This window comes from Acomys russatus, chromosome 5, assembly GCF_903995435.1.
Source record: "Acomys russatus chromosome 5, mAcoRus1.1, whole genome shotgun sequence".
Taxonomy (NCBI): Eukaryota; Metazoa; Chordata; class Mammalia; order Rodentia; family Muridae; genus Acomys; species Acomys russatus.
Window position 1 is genome coordinate 3682410 of NC_067141.1, and position 13286 is coordinate 3695695.

Genomic DNA, 13286 nt, shown 5'->3' on the forward strand with positions numbered 1-13286 from the left:
ACTCTGGCTGGCCTGAAACTTGCTATGCGGACCAGGCAGGCCAAGAATAATCAGAGATTCACCTGCTCTGCCTCCTAAGTGCTTGGATTAAAGATGTCCATCCCCATGCCTGGCTTGTTTTCAAATTTTTAAGTGGGTTTGGGTTTTGTTTTTATTTTTGGTGTTTTGATAACAGGGCTTCTCTGTGTAGCCTTGGCTTTCCTGGACTCACTTTGTAGACCAGGCTGGCCTCGAACTCAGTGATCTGCCTGCATCTGCCTCCTTGAATACTGGGATTAATGGGGTGGGCCACCACGCAGGCTGGTTTTTATTTTGTTTTGTGTTTTGAAGCAAGGTCTCATGTAGTTCAGGCTAGCCTCAACCCTGATCTGTGGCTGAGGTGACTGTGACCCTCTTGACTCCCTTGTTCCCTCTGTTCTCCGTGTGCCAGGTGCGTGAGCATGCATCACCACATGTTTGGGTGTGGTTATTTTATTTTGTTGAGTTGAAGAGTTCTTGATGGAGATTAGAAATAAGTCCTTTATATTATGTATGATTTACAAGTATTTTCTTCTATTCTCTAAGTCCTTTTCACCTTCTTGTTTTTCTTAGTCCCTTGAGACACAAATATTTAGGTTTACTTACCTATAGTAGTTCTGTAGCTTGTGCTATTGGTATTCATTCCATGGTTGCAAAAGTTACTTTGTTTTCTAACAGTTTTACAGATTTTACATTTAGGTCTGTCATCACATTTTGAGTTTTTTGTGTATGATGTGAGGGCACAAGTTGTTGAAAAGATGGTTTCTCTGCTGTCCTTGAAGGTCAGTTGCTCATTATATAGGGCTTTGTATTGGGGTTTTGTGTCACGGTCCGCCGGCCATCCTTGGGCCTATTTCCACCATTTTCATTGCTATGGTTTTGCACTTAGGCTTGAAACCAGCACTGAGGTCCCTCCCAGTTGTCTCCTTTTCTGGGTTCCATTGTTCCCCTGGTGTTACTATGTGAATTTTAGTATCAGCTTGTCAGTTTTAATGAAAATTTGTGCTTTGGATAAGATCAGCTTAGATAATATTACCATCTTAATAATACTAAGGCTTCTAGTTTTTTATAGACATGAATCTTTTCAGCTATTTGGGCCTTTATTATTTTTTTCAAACATGTCCTGTGGTGTTTTTTGTCCCCCCCCCCCCCCCAGACAAGGTTTCTCTTGTAGTTCTGGCTGTCCTGGACTTGCTTTGTAGACCAGGCTGGCCTCGAACTCATAGAGGTCTGCCTGGCTCTGCCTCCCGAGTCCTGGGATTAAAGGGGTGCGCCACCACACCCGGCTCACATGTCCTGTGGTCTAAGTATACAATTTGTACTTCTTTTGTAAAATGTATTCCTAAGTATTTTATGTTTTTGGATGCTATCAGAAACAGAACTTTCTAATTCATTAGTTGGTACTAGGGATATAATCCAGAATCTTAACTAAGCATACTAAACATGCACTCCATCACAGCTACCCCCACAGTCAGTCCCTGCTGTCTGTGACTAGAGATTTTTCCTTTCTGGTCTTGCAGTGTTTGCTTGCCTATTGCCCTTTCCTTTTTCCTGGGATGATTTATTATTTTATTTTATGTGTATGTGTGTTTTTCCTGCATGTATGTCTGTGCCTGTGAAGCCAGAAGAGGGTATTAGATCCTTGGGAACTGGAGTTGCAGATGGACGTGAGCTGCCACCAAACCCTGGTCCTTTGAAAGAATAGCTAGTGCTCCTAACCACTGCGCCATATCTTAGCCCCTGTTGGTTTTGTCTGTTGATATAGTGTTTAAAAACAAGTGTCAGGATTGGTTACGTTAATCATTTGTTACCACTCATGTAAGCTGTGGCCTTTTCTATAACTGCCCTATGTTAACAGTTTAATGAAGTTTTCTTCTAACTCCAAAGTGTTAGGTGTTTTCGGTATGTGGCATTTGACTTAGAAGTTGGGGGTGTTGGCTGTTGCTTTAGGGTATGTCACATGCTGCATTGTGCTTTAACAGTTATTTTTATGTTCTCCATTCCATTTTCTCTATATTCCTGCTCAGCCTTCTTTGTATCCTAGCCTGTCCCTCAGAGTGTCTTGCAGTGAGTTTCGCGGAGCTAATGATTAATGTATACTTACTATGCGCCTTCAGTTAGCACTTTATCTGTATCACTTAATGTAGTCTTCCCAACAGCGTTTTCAGAGAGTCCAGTTGGACCTCGTTAACTAGAGGATAGAGGCTTGTGAGACGTTGATTATGTTTGTAAGGCCATGTAAGCTGCTGGAGTTGAGGTTAAGTTCTACTCTTCCTGATTTGGGCTTCAGAACTCTGCAGTGCAAGCTGTGCTTAGGAAGAGCTCCTTTGATCTGTCTTTGAAGAAAGTAGTGAGTGGGCGGGACTAAGTGAAAGGAGTACAGTTACAGCATTTTAGTAAAGGGAAGGAAGCAGGGATCGTTGTCTAATTAAGAGAGCCCTTTGTGCCAGCGAGTGCAGCTCAAGCAGAACTGGTTTTGTCCCTGGACCAGTAATTAGTTCTTTCTGGAACAGTGAGATTAACATCTAAAATAATTAGACCATGTATATTGTTTAATTGGAGGTCAAGGGTGAGGTTTGTGTTGGTTGGAAAGAAATGTGAAAGAAGTAGTAATTGAGCTTCGCTTCAGAAAGGGGGTGGGATTAGGGGTTTAGGTAGGCGCTCTGAGTTTGAGTAAGCTTTGTTATAGCCTTGTCTCTGACAAGCCATGCAAGAGTGTCTTTAACAGTGATGGGAATGATACCAGTGCTATATTTCAGGGTTGTAGGTCCAAAATAAATATTTCCAACACTGTGGACTGTAGAGTGCTGCTTTCCTGATGGTGGGATATCTACTTTTACTAACTTTCCTCAATCTAAACTTTCATTATTATTCCCCTTTTTATATGCATAATATTTTTACCACTTGAGAGCAACTTGCAAACAAGATGCCCTTCTACCCCTAAAAACTTGTGTGTTTTCTACAACCAAAGGCATTTAAAAAAAAAAAATAATTCCAGTGCCATTCTCATAGGGGAAACAACACTGGCATTCATAATGTAATGCAAAGACCTTATTAACATTTTATGTGTTATCTCAGCACTGTTTGTCACAGCAAGGCAAAAAGAAAAGTTTTTCTGGTCAGAGATTCAATGCAAGGTCACAGGTTGTATTTGGTTTAGCTGCCTGTACTCTGGACCTGGTTGGCAGTTTTTGTTCTGCAGTTTTCTGGTGTGTAAAGAGTGAATGCTGTTTTGTAGGTTGTTTCTCTGTTTCTGTTTGCTCCTCATTAGATCCAGAGCTGTGTTTGGGGCAGAGGCAGCATAGGACTGAGGTGCTTTTCTTTGTGTGGGAAGTCACTTTATCTCACTGCTGCAGATGTTAAACAAGTGCTTGGGTAAGGGGGCATATGTCAGGTTTCATCATACTTTGAGGACATGTAAGTATTCCTTTTAATTGGTGTATATTTTACGGTGAAGATTGTCTTCATTCCTTCGTTGCTTACTTGTTTGTCCATCCATCCATATCATAGATTCTTATTTTTCAAAGGTTTATAATTCTTTATTAATGTAAATTATTTTATTGCTCAAATTCTGGAAGTAATGGGAGACAAACACCATGTATTACCTGGAGACTCATTTGCTAGCAGTTTGCCTACTGTTGCCTCCTTTTCTTATCTTCTGTAGTTTGAAAGAAGGTCTCATGTATCTCAAGCTGACCGCTTAAACTCTATGTGTAACTGAGGCTGACCTTGAACTCTTGATCTGCTTATACCTCCCAGCATGAACTACCTTGTCTGATATTTCGAACTTTGCATACGAAGTAATTGGTTTGGTTATGACATTTTTATACATATATGTCAGTCTACTCTATTGTAAATCATCCTTCTCCCTCATGGTCTGCCCTATTCTCTGTTCTTCCTTCCTGCTGGTTCCCTTTCACCACCAAATAGTATAGTACCTTCTCTTTTAATGTCATTTTACCATTAAAGTAAAGTACTCCTGTACTTGTAGATCTTCACTGTTGTAGTTGAGAATAACCTCTGTTATATTCCCTTGTTCATAATTATTTTCACTGCTACCTTATTCATTTTGTCCCACAAATGTTTTGTCTCAAAAAGAAACTACAAATGTCATTTTATTCTGTTCTGTTCATTTTACTGCAGGAGTTATTGGAAAAACTGACCCAACCAGCCCATTCTCCTACCAGTTTTTGCCATAAACTGGGTCTCTGTCCAACTATCTGCTGACATTAGTTAGGTTATCAGGGACTTGTTGTGTAATACTGACCAGCTTATTGATTAACAAAGAAATCAAGACTGAGGAAAACAGGACCGCCAAGAGGAAGTGCAGTGGTGGTGGTGGTGGGGATGTGTCAGGATGAAGGAGGGCAGAGGATCTGATGGATGCGGTGTGGATTTTATAACTAGCTTGAGCATGTAGTTGATTTGTTTATGAGGGTAACCTCCTGACTAGTAGGCTGCTTGGACATCAGAAAAGTTACCACCTGTTTCTTTTCCTAAAGCAGCTAGAACCATCTGTCCTTGTCTCGTTTTTTCTGACAGCTGAGTCAAAGCCTGGGCTTTGAGGTCTAGTTACCATCCGTATCTTTCTTCATACTGTCAGCTGTCCCACTGTGCTGACTGTCTTGCAGCTCCTCTTTGCTTTTTCTTTGCATCATGGTTCGGACACTACACATTCACTTGGATTACTTCTCACTGAACAGTCAGTATGCTTCCTATTTTTACCTGACGTTTTTATTTCTTTTCTCTGCTTTCACTCTATATCAGTCCTGTTAGTCTGTCAGGGTCCATGTCATTCTGGGCTCTCTTGACAAGAGAAGCTCCTATTTTGTCTGTAAAAAATCTTCTTACCTCTTCACGTTTTACAGTTTGTAGTTTTATGGAATGTTTGTGATTTTGTACAGTTGTTACTGTCCAAGGGTCTTGATAGGGTTCATTTTCTCTGCCAGTTAAATAATTAAAAGGCTAGAAAAAATCTCAAGCATAACAAGTAAAAGTGAGGAAATTCTCAAACACAGTAGATGGACTCAGTCAATAAAGGCTTTTATTAGGGGTGAGGAAACATACACACACATGCACAGGGAGCAAATACACAAAAAAGACTCTACAAATCTTAACCCCTGGTCCTTACTCCTAGTAGCAGTGAACAGTGATTCCCTTGGAAAGGGCTGTTGGAGGGACGGTAAGAGAAGGAGGAGCCTCCCATCCCTGGGTGTGGAAGTCCTGGGCCTTCTTGCCCTCTTATTTCTTATCCATACTCACTTCTCATTGCCTGCCCGTCCTGTCAGCTTTTTCCACTGGTGTGGAGACTTGAAGTTTTGGGGTTTTTTTTTTTTACTATGGAAAGATTCAATAATAAATGAAAACAGAACTGTGCATTTTCAAAAGTTGGCCAACATTTTGTCAGCTTTGTTTTTATCAGTTTTCTTCTTTTTTCTCTGTGTGCTGTGGTAGGTATGGAAAAGTGAAAATAGATCTAGCATTGAAAAATTTTGTACTAAATTAATATATGCTTACCATAACACCTCAAATTAGAAATACTTTTAATATTCTCTCTCTTTAAGATAGGGTCTTATATATAGCTCAGGTTCAAACTCAGAGATCCTCTTGCCCCTGCCTCCTGAGGTTGGCATTAAAGGCTTGTGCCACTACTACCTGGCCCAAGTTTTTTATTTACTTACTTACTTACTTACTTATTGTCTGCCTGTTGGGAGTCAGGGTGGAGTGAGTAGAAAGGTACACAAGAGTGGAGGTCAGTGGACCATTTGCAGGAATTGGTTCTTTCCTTTTATTGTGTGGGTCCAGAGGATGGAATTCATGTTGTCAAGCTTGGTAGCAGGCAACTTACCCATTGATACATCTTGCTGGCCCCTGAAAGTTTATTTAAGATTTCCAGTGATGCTCAGCAGCATACACACAAAATAATATTTAAAAAATCATATGGAGGATCCAGTTTATATACAACAACATTTACGTTTTAGGTATAGGTAATCGATTTTAAAAATCATGGAGGATCCAGTTTATATAGAACGATATTTACGTTTTAGGTATAGGTAATCGATGTAGCGGATGTATACAGCTGTGTAATACCACTCCAGCCAGCAAGCGTTTCCATCGCCTAAAAAATTCCCTCTGCACTCAAAGGCTTTATGTGGTACAGGCTATAAGTAAAAATGCTAAATTCTTATTCAGGCGGTGGTATGCATGCCTTTAATCCTGCACTTGAGAGACAGAGGGATGCAGATCTCTAAGTTTGAGGCCAGCCTGGTCTACAGAGTGAGTTCCAGGACAGACAGTGTTACGCAGAGAAACCCTGTTTTGAAAAACCAAACCAAACAAACAAAAACTGAGTTCTCATAGAAGGAGAGCCCCAGAGGGGAGCCTAGTTTCTGCTGAGCAGCTTGTAGATTCATAGAACTATAGCTTTGAAATGTCTTGCCAGTAGCTTTGAAGGGAGTGATAGCTAAAATATTAGCACTTTGAGACCTGTAAAAACCTAGGAAAAGATAGATGGATAGATAGGTAGATTGTGTTTTTCTTGGTGGGGAAAGCATGGGTAATTGACTGTAGTGACAGTGTTGAAGAGCAGCTTCTCCCTGTACTTTGAATGTCAGCCCCTGTTATGGTTTGAGCTCTGTAGCATGTATCTTAAGTACTAAGGAGAAGATACTTGCTAACTTTATAAAACAAGACTAAAAGTTTGAGAAAGGAGAAAACTCAGAAAAGGGTGAACCTGTAGTTGACAGGAGACCATGAAGAAGAAATGCTAATAAGCATGAGATCTTGGCACAAATAGGGTAGACAGTATTTGGATGCCACTGAGGACCGTTGTGTTAAGTAACCACTCCTTTTCTCAGCCTTGGGAAACACTGTGAGGTAAACATGTTGTTGTTTGTTTTTTTTCTGATAGAGGATCTTACTATATAGCACAGCCCAGCCTCACACTTGTGATCCTCTTACTTGTATGCTGGCATTTACCACACCTGGCTATATCTCAGTTATAACATGGTGACACTGAGGCCAGAGAAAGGCCAGGAATTAGAGCTTTTGCTTTTGAGTTTTGAGAGGGGGTGGGGGGGGCAGGGAGGGGGAGGAGATGGAGAGAGAGGGAAAGAGAGATCTGTTTATTGCCTGTGTGTATGCCATTCACTCTGCCTCTCTTGTATGTTGTGGTCACCTTGGCCTTTGACTTTGGGATAATCCTTCTACAAAGTGTAAAGGACTATAATCATCACACATTTGGCATGAATCTGTTATTTCTTTTTTTGTAAATGATTATTTTTTAAAAATTTATTTATTTATTTATTATGTATACAGTGCTCTAGCTGCCTGTACACCTGCAGGCCAGAAGAGGACATCAGATCAGATGGTTGTGAGCCACCATGTGGTTGCTGGGAATTGAACTCATGGCCTCTGGAAGAGCAATTAGTGCTCTTAACCTCTGAGCCATCTCTCTAGCCCATGGATCTGTTATTTTGATTGTACATAATGCTCTTATTTCTATTTTCTTAGCCTACTTACGTCTCAATTTTTTCCATCAGAAAAGCCAGATTTAACCTCTGCGATACATTATAGCCTCTTTCAGTTTCCTACATATTTGCTTGTCTCTTTTCTTGGTTTACCGTGTTACATCCTCATGGCACTCTGCCTTAACAAATGGTTACGCTTCCCAGTGACCCTCACATTGTGCCGCCTGTGCTTTATAGTGTGTCCTCCAGAAAGCTTTTTTAGGGTAGAGTTGGTAGTGTTTCTGTGTTTGATGGCTTTCTTCAATATGCAGAACAGTAACTTATTGGTACTGTGAAACTTAGACTCTAGGCTGACTCATGTGTGTAGCTAGAGAGTTTTCTCCATATCTTCCTAGGTTCTTTTCTCAATAGACTCCTTGCATGGCAGGACTGATCCAGAGCACCATGTGAATGGACAGGCCCCACCTGAGTGATGGGTAGAGAACCAGGAGCCTCTACTAAGGAGAGCTTGTGCTCATGGGACACCTGTAAGCTTTCTTTGGAAGTTTGGGTTTCCTTAGAGAGCATTCTTTGGTTTTAAATTGGTTTTTCAAGCAGATGCTTCCTGTAACCATGTAGGCAGGAAGGACTCAGGGATTAGGGTTGGGTGGTTGTGTCTAGATTGGATCTGGCTTTTCTGTTCCTTATGTTATTCCATCTTCCTCTTACTGCTCTCCTTGTTCTCATCTTAAATGTTATCTGTTACTCAGGGATTAGGGTTGGGTGGTTGTGTCTAGATTGGATCTGGCTTTTCTGTTCCTTATGTTATTCCATCTTCCTCTTACTGCTCTCCTTGTTCTCATCTTAAATGTTATCTGTTAGCGTGGCAGTACATCTAAGGCTCATATGTTTATTATTAGCTATGACTCCTTTTGTTGTAGTTCACTATTAGTTTTGAGTAGTTGTTGCTTTTTTCCTGAATTTCATTGAGGTGGAGGGAGAAAGGAACTAGTTTGCCTAGTCTGATACCCTGAACAAAAGGTTCTTTCTGTTGGCAACTTTGAAATTTTGAGATTCTAAAAATTTAAATAAACTTATAATGAATACATCATTGTTTCCAAAGAAAGACTAGTTTAGATTATGATAATTCTGAAATACATGTTACCTTTTTATGAATAATTTAGTATCTAAAAAATTTCTATGGCTGGGTATGTAGTTCAGGGATGGAGCTGTTTGCCTAATATGTGCAGGGCTCCGGGTTTGATTTAGCATACAAAATGTATACATGCACATGCACACATGACACATGCACGTGAGGGAAGGGCGCCCGGGGCGGGGGAGGGAGAACGTGAGAGAGCCAGAAGTACCATTGTAATTCATCACCATTAGGTGCTTGTTGATAATTGGGACCTTAGCAAGGTAACTACAACACTTATCCAGTGTTTACATTCTAGAATTGGAAGAAATGTGCAGTTTCCCAGTGAAAAACTTCAATTTTTTATTGCCTTCCTTTAAATGACATTAAGATGAAAGCTCTCATACTAGTTAAGGAATGCTATGTCAATTAAAAGTAGATTGTACTACATGTTAGCTGTGTTGCTAGGTTGCAAATTATGTTGAATAAAGGCAAATTTTCTCTATTTCTTATAAGTGAAAATGAATCTGTGTGCAACATTATTTTTATTTCTAAATTCATTTTGGGAAAGTTAATTGCAACTGTGTGGTTCAGGGATTTAGTGCAAGAAGAAGAACAGTTGATGGAAGAAAAGAAAAAGAAAAAAGACGACAAGAAAAAGAAGGAAGCTGCTCAAAAGAAGGTAGTATATGATAAACTTTGTTAAGTAATTTGAACATAGAATAAAAGGAAATTACTCATATGACTTTGTTAAGCATCTGATTAAGTTTGTTAACTTCCTTGATTCATTTTAATATTTAATGTCTTAGAATGCTAATTTATAGTAATTTGCAGAATGTATAATTCAATGCATAGACAATCTTGCCAATACTGAGTTTTTCAAAGGTAAGTACATCTTACAGAGTTTACCTTTCAATTAGTGATTCCTATATACTTCATTATAAGTTTATAAGTTGGGAAAGCACAGAGGCTTAACGGCTATGAGGCTAGAGAGGGTTTTGAAGCCTCGCTTTCTCACAGCACCTTAGCATGGTGTAGCCACTCAAGCTTCCTTGGGCCTCAGTTTCCTTATGTTTTGTAAAGCAAGTGTTGAATTAAATGAAGTAATAGACTACATGGGCAAAGTAGAAAATAAACTGTATTCAAACAAGCCATATTTAAGCAAGTTTTTACATGATAAAGAATAAAAGACCCTTTTAATTTGATACCTATGCTGACTTTCTAAATTTTCAGTTTAAATTAAGATACTTTAAAACACGCCTGAAGATGTTTACTGGAACAGAACTGGAGGTGCAGTACAGGATAGGAAGCTGGGGCCAAGGAAGAGTGTGCGAAGACACCGATGTTAACAAATCGAACATCAGTCTTCTCAATCAAAGTTTGAAGGACCTTAAAATGTTCTAAAAGACCCAACAAATTACTGTTGTATTTATTTTAATGGAAAAGTACAACTATGCTTTCTAGATATGCCCTGTGTTAGGTCAGGCACTGTGCTAGGACCTGACCATCATTCAGTAAGAAACAGCCAGTGCACACAAGGCATCCATACATGAAGCATGTCTTCATGGGAAATTGTTGAAGCACGGAGGAAGATACCTTAGCCTGAGATGGAGCAAAGGAGTAGCACATTGTCTTAGAATAGAAATGAGTCAGGTACCCCAAGCACAGTAAACTCAGAACCAGGAATTTGTAGTCTGTATGTCTTAAAATGTGGAAGCTTTTGGGGGTGGGGTGAGCATATTAGGAAATGGTTCAGAGGCAGTAAGTAAATTCTCTTCTTGAGGCTCTCAGTGTTGGGGAAATTATTGAAGATATTTTAGTAAGAGTGACATGAAAGTTTGTATTTTCCCTTAGGAAAGTGTTGGATTGGATTGGAAGGGATCGAAGTACTGCTTAAGAGACTGTTGACATAATCCATAGAATTTGCTTAGTGGCTGTAAAGGTAGAATATCCTAGTTTGACTTTTAGATTCTGTTGAGTGATTAAGTATATGTGATTAAGTATAAGTATATCTGCTTAGAGAATAACAGAAAAAGGAGAAGTGATAAATAAATCAGTTCTGGGTGTGCCCATATTTGGGCACCATCAGCAGGTATAGTCAGGGGTAGGTAGCATGAAGTATGGAGCCTTTTGGAGAACTGAATGTGAGGAGAGATGGTAGGTGACTCTAGTCATCTGTCAGTCTAGTCTGGTTGCCCTTAGGGGAAGCAGGAAGGAATACATAGGTATGTATTGTAAGTGTTTAGATAGGGCTTTAGGGTAGAGTCTTGTGTTGGCTGATGCCTTGGGCCCCCAACAGAGGCCTTTTGATGTTGGATGGTTTTTGTAGTTTGGTCCAGCTTTAATTTGGTGTTTATGAAAGAGTCTTAAGGTTGGGGAAAGCTTACTATACTCTTGGGCCATGGGACCATTTGCCCATAAAAGAATTTGTGAGGTAAACTAGAGGTTGCTGAGGAGGCTGCTTGGTGTGCTTAGTGTAGAATCTGGTTTGGCTATATTCTGAGTGTTGTTGCCTTAGGCCTTGCTGGTTCTTAAGTGTTCAAGATTTAGCTGGTAAGTTACAGTACAGCATGTCTGGGAAAGAGCCTAAGATAGTATTTAAGAAAGTGTTTGGAATGTGCCCTGTTCACTGAGGAAATTCTACGAAAGGAAGATGTTTAGTAGAATAATTTTAAGTCAACATATAGAAATAATGACTCAATTGTGAAAGTTCATCTTTAATATCCCTCACAAACAATTTTTGAAATCACTAAGCCAGGAAAGGTCCCACTAGAACCATCCACCAGATGTTGAGAGAGAAAATTTGCTTGATTTGATCAGATCTTCCACATGGCTAGGGTATTGCTATGTATTCTGTCTGTCCACTAAACAATCTAAAGGAAAGTTTGAAGCCCTCAGAAATTGTTAAATTTCATTGTCTAGACTGCCACTGTAAATACAGCTTTCCTCCAAATTGTGCAAAACCAGCTTATAACTGAATTTGAATGCAACCTGTTGGCAAAATAAGAACAGCTGGTATTTCCATACACTGCTACCAAATAGCTCCTTAAAAAAAGGAAACTTCCAGATTGGCCCATATGAAAGACCATGAGTCACAAATTGTTAAGACAAGCTTTGTGGAGCTTTCTTTTGTTTTCTGGAGGAGCCAGCAAATAAATCCTGGTAGTGGTAGGAGACAAACATGAGTCAGGTGGGCAGGATCATCTACATGAGTGTTTGTACATAGATTCATCATAAATAATCTGCTGTGTATATGAGCCATATAATTTCACTTCAGAAGATTTTAGCTGTTGCCTGTTCTAATCTGTGTTCAGTATAAGGTGGTTCCAGCAGCTAACTTTGGTTTCATCGTGGCAAAAGACATAGAAGTAAAATTGAAACCTCATTCTCCCATTGGGTGTCTTATCTATTCACAACTCAGAACTACTGTGCTTTCCGCACAGAATGTTATCTTGTGCTTCTGTTTTATTTTCCCCACCATATACAGGTGAACTTGTTTTTTTCCCCCCGAGACAGGGTTTTTATGTGTACCCTTGGCTGTCCTGGACTTGCTTTGTAGACCAGGCTGGCCTTGAACTCATAGCAATCCACCTGTCTCTGCCTCCTAAGTGCTGGGATTAAAGGTGTGCACCACCACAGCTGGCTATACAGGTGAACTTTTAAATTCAGAAATCATATATAAGGAAAAGATGTTTAAAAAAGATTTATTATGTGTCTGCATGTATACCTGCATGCCAGAAGAGGGTACCAGAGCTCATTATACATGGTTGTGAGCCACCATGTGGTTGCTGGGAATTGAACTCAGGACCTTTGGAAGAACAGATAGTGCTTTTAACCTCTGAGCCATTTCTCCATCTCATATAAGGAAATTTTGATAATAGCATATAAAGGTAGGTTCTCATGCTGTGAATATAGAAAACATGTGGATTTAATTCCCTAACAGCACGAATGCGTGCTTTTGAAATCGGAATTTATACCATGATCTATTTTCTGCTTCAAGTAAAAAACCAAGTAACACAATTTGTTTGTTTAAGTGCTAGATATTAAACACAGAGCTGTAAGCAGGATAAGCAAGTTCTGCGCTCAGCCAGATAGAGCCCTATGCCTCTCCCTCTTGATAGCTTGTTAGACATCAAAACTCACTGCAGTATTTTAACTAGAACAGTTTTTCTTATTTTGCTAAGTATACATTAAAATATTTGGTTTCTCTCTCTAAAGGAACTCTATATAGAAATTGGATACTTTAAAGTGATATTTCCTACTCTAGTAAATGAACACAGAAGTCAGTGAGTTAATGACTTCATTTTTAACATTTTTCTATTCTAAAAACCTTATCCTAATAAGCTGGCCATGTATGCGTAATACTTTTTATATGGTGAAGAATCTTTTGGTCTTAGACCTAGAAATCAGTTTAATGGAGCACAGACATATAGCTTCAACCTTAAAGAGGGGCGTGAGCGACAGCAGCAGCAGCACAGGGGTGGCATGACTTTCTCCCCAGGTTCCATTTTTAGAAGAAGAATTTCAAAAGGGATCCTAAGGGAACTGCAGTGAAGAAAAGGTTAATTATAGAAGGATAATTTAGAGTATCTTTCACTTACACATGTGAGTGTAGTTCCTAGAAAGTGTGTAATAGTGAAGGGCTGGGGAGAACAGTAATACAGACTGGAATTTCCTGACATAAA

General features: G+C 39.6%; 1 protein-coding gene across 5 annotated transcripts in view; it reads left to right on the forward strand.

The window, feature by feature from the left end:
• Window positions 1-13286, forward strand: part of Tnrc6a (trinucleotide repeat containing adaptor 6A) — a 162979-nt gene that overhangs the window by 97292 nt on the left and 52401 nt on the right. For 4 of the 5 annotated variants that reach the window (XM_051145181.1, XM_051145178.1, XM_051145183.1 and 1 more), the window contains exon 3: window positions 9196-9283. In XM_051145181.1, coding sequence (XP_051001138.1) covers window positions 9196-9283 — 88 coding nt within the window. Of the gene's footprint in view, window positions 1-1785; window positions 3436-9195; window positions 9284-13286 lie in introns of those variants that run through there. The other variant, XM_051145182.1, reaches the window with a different exon arrangement.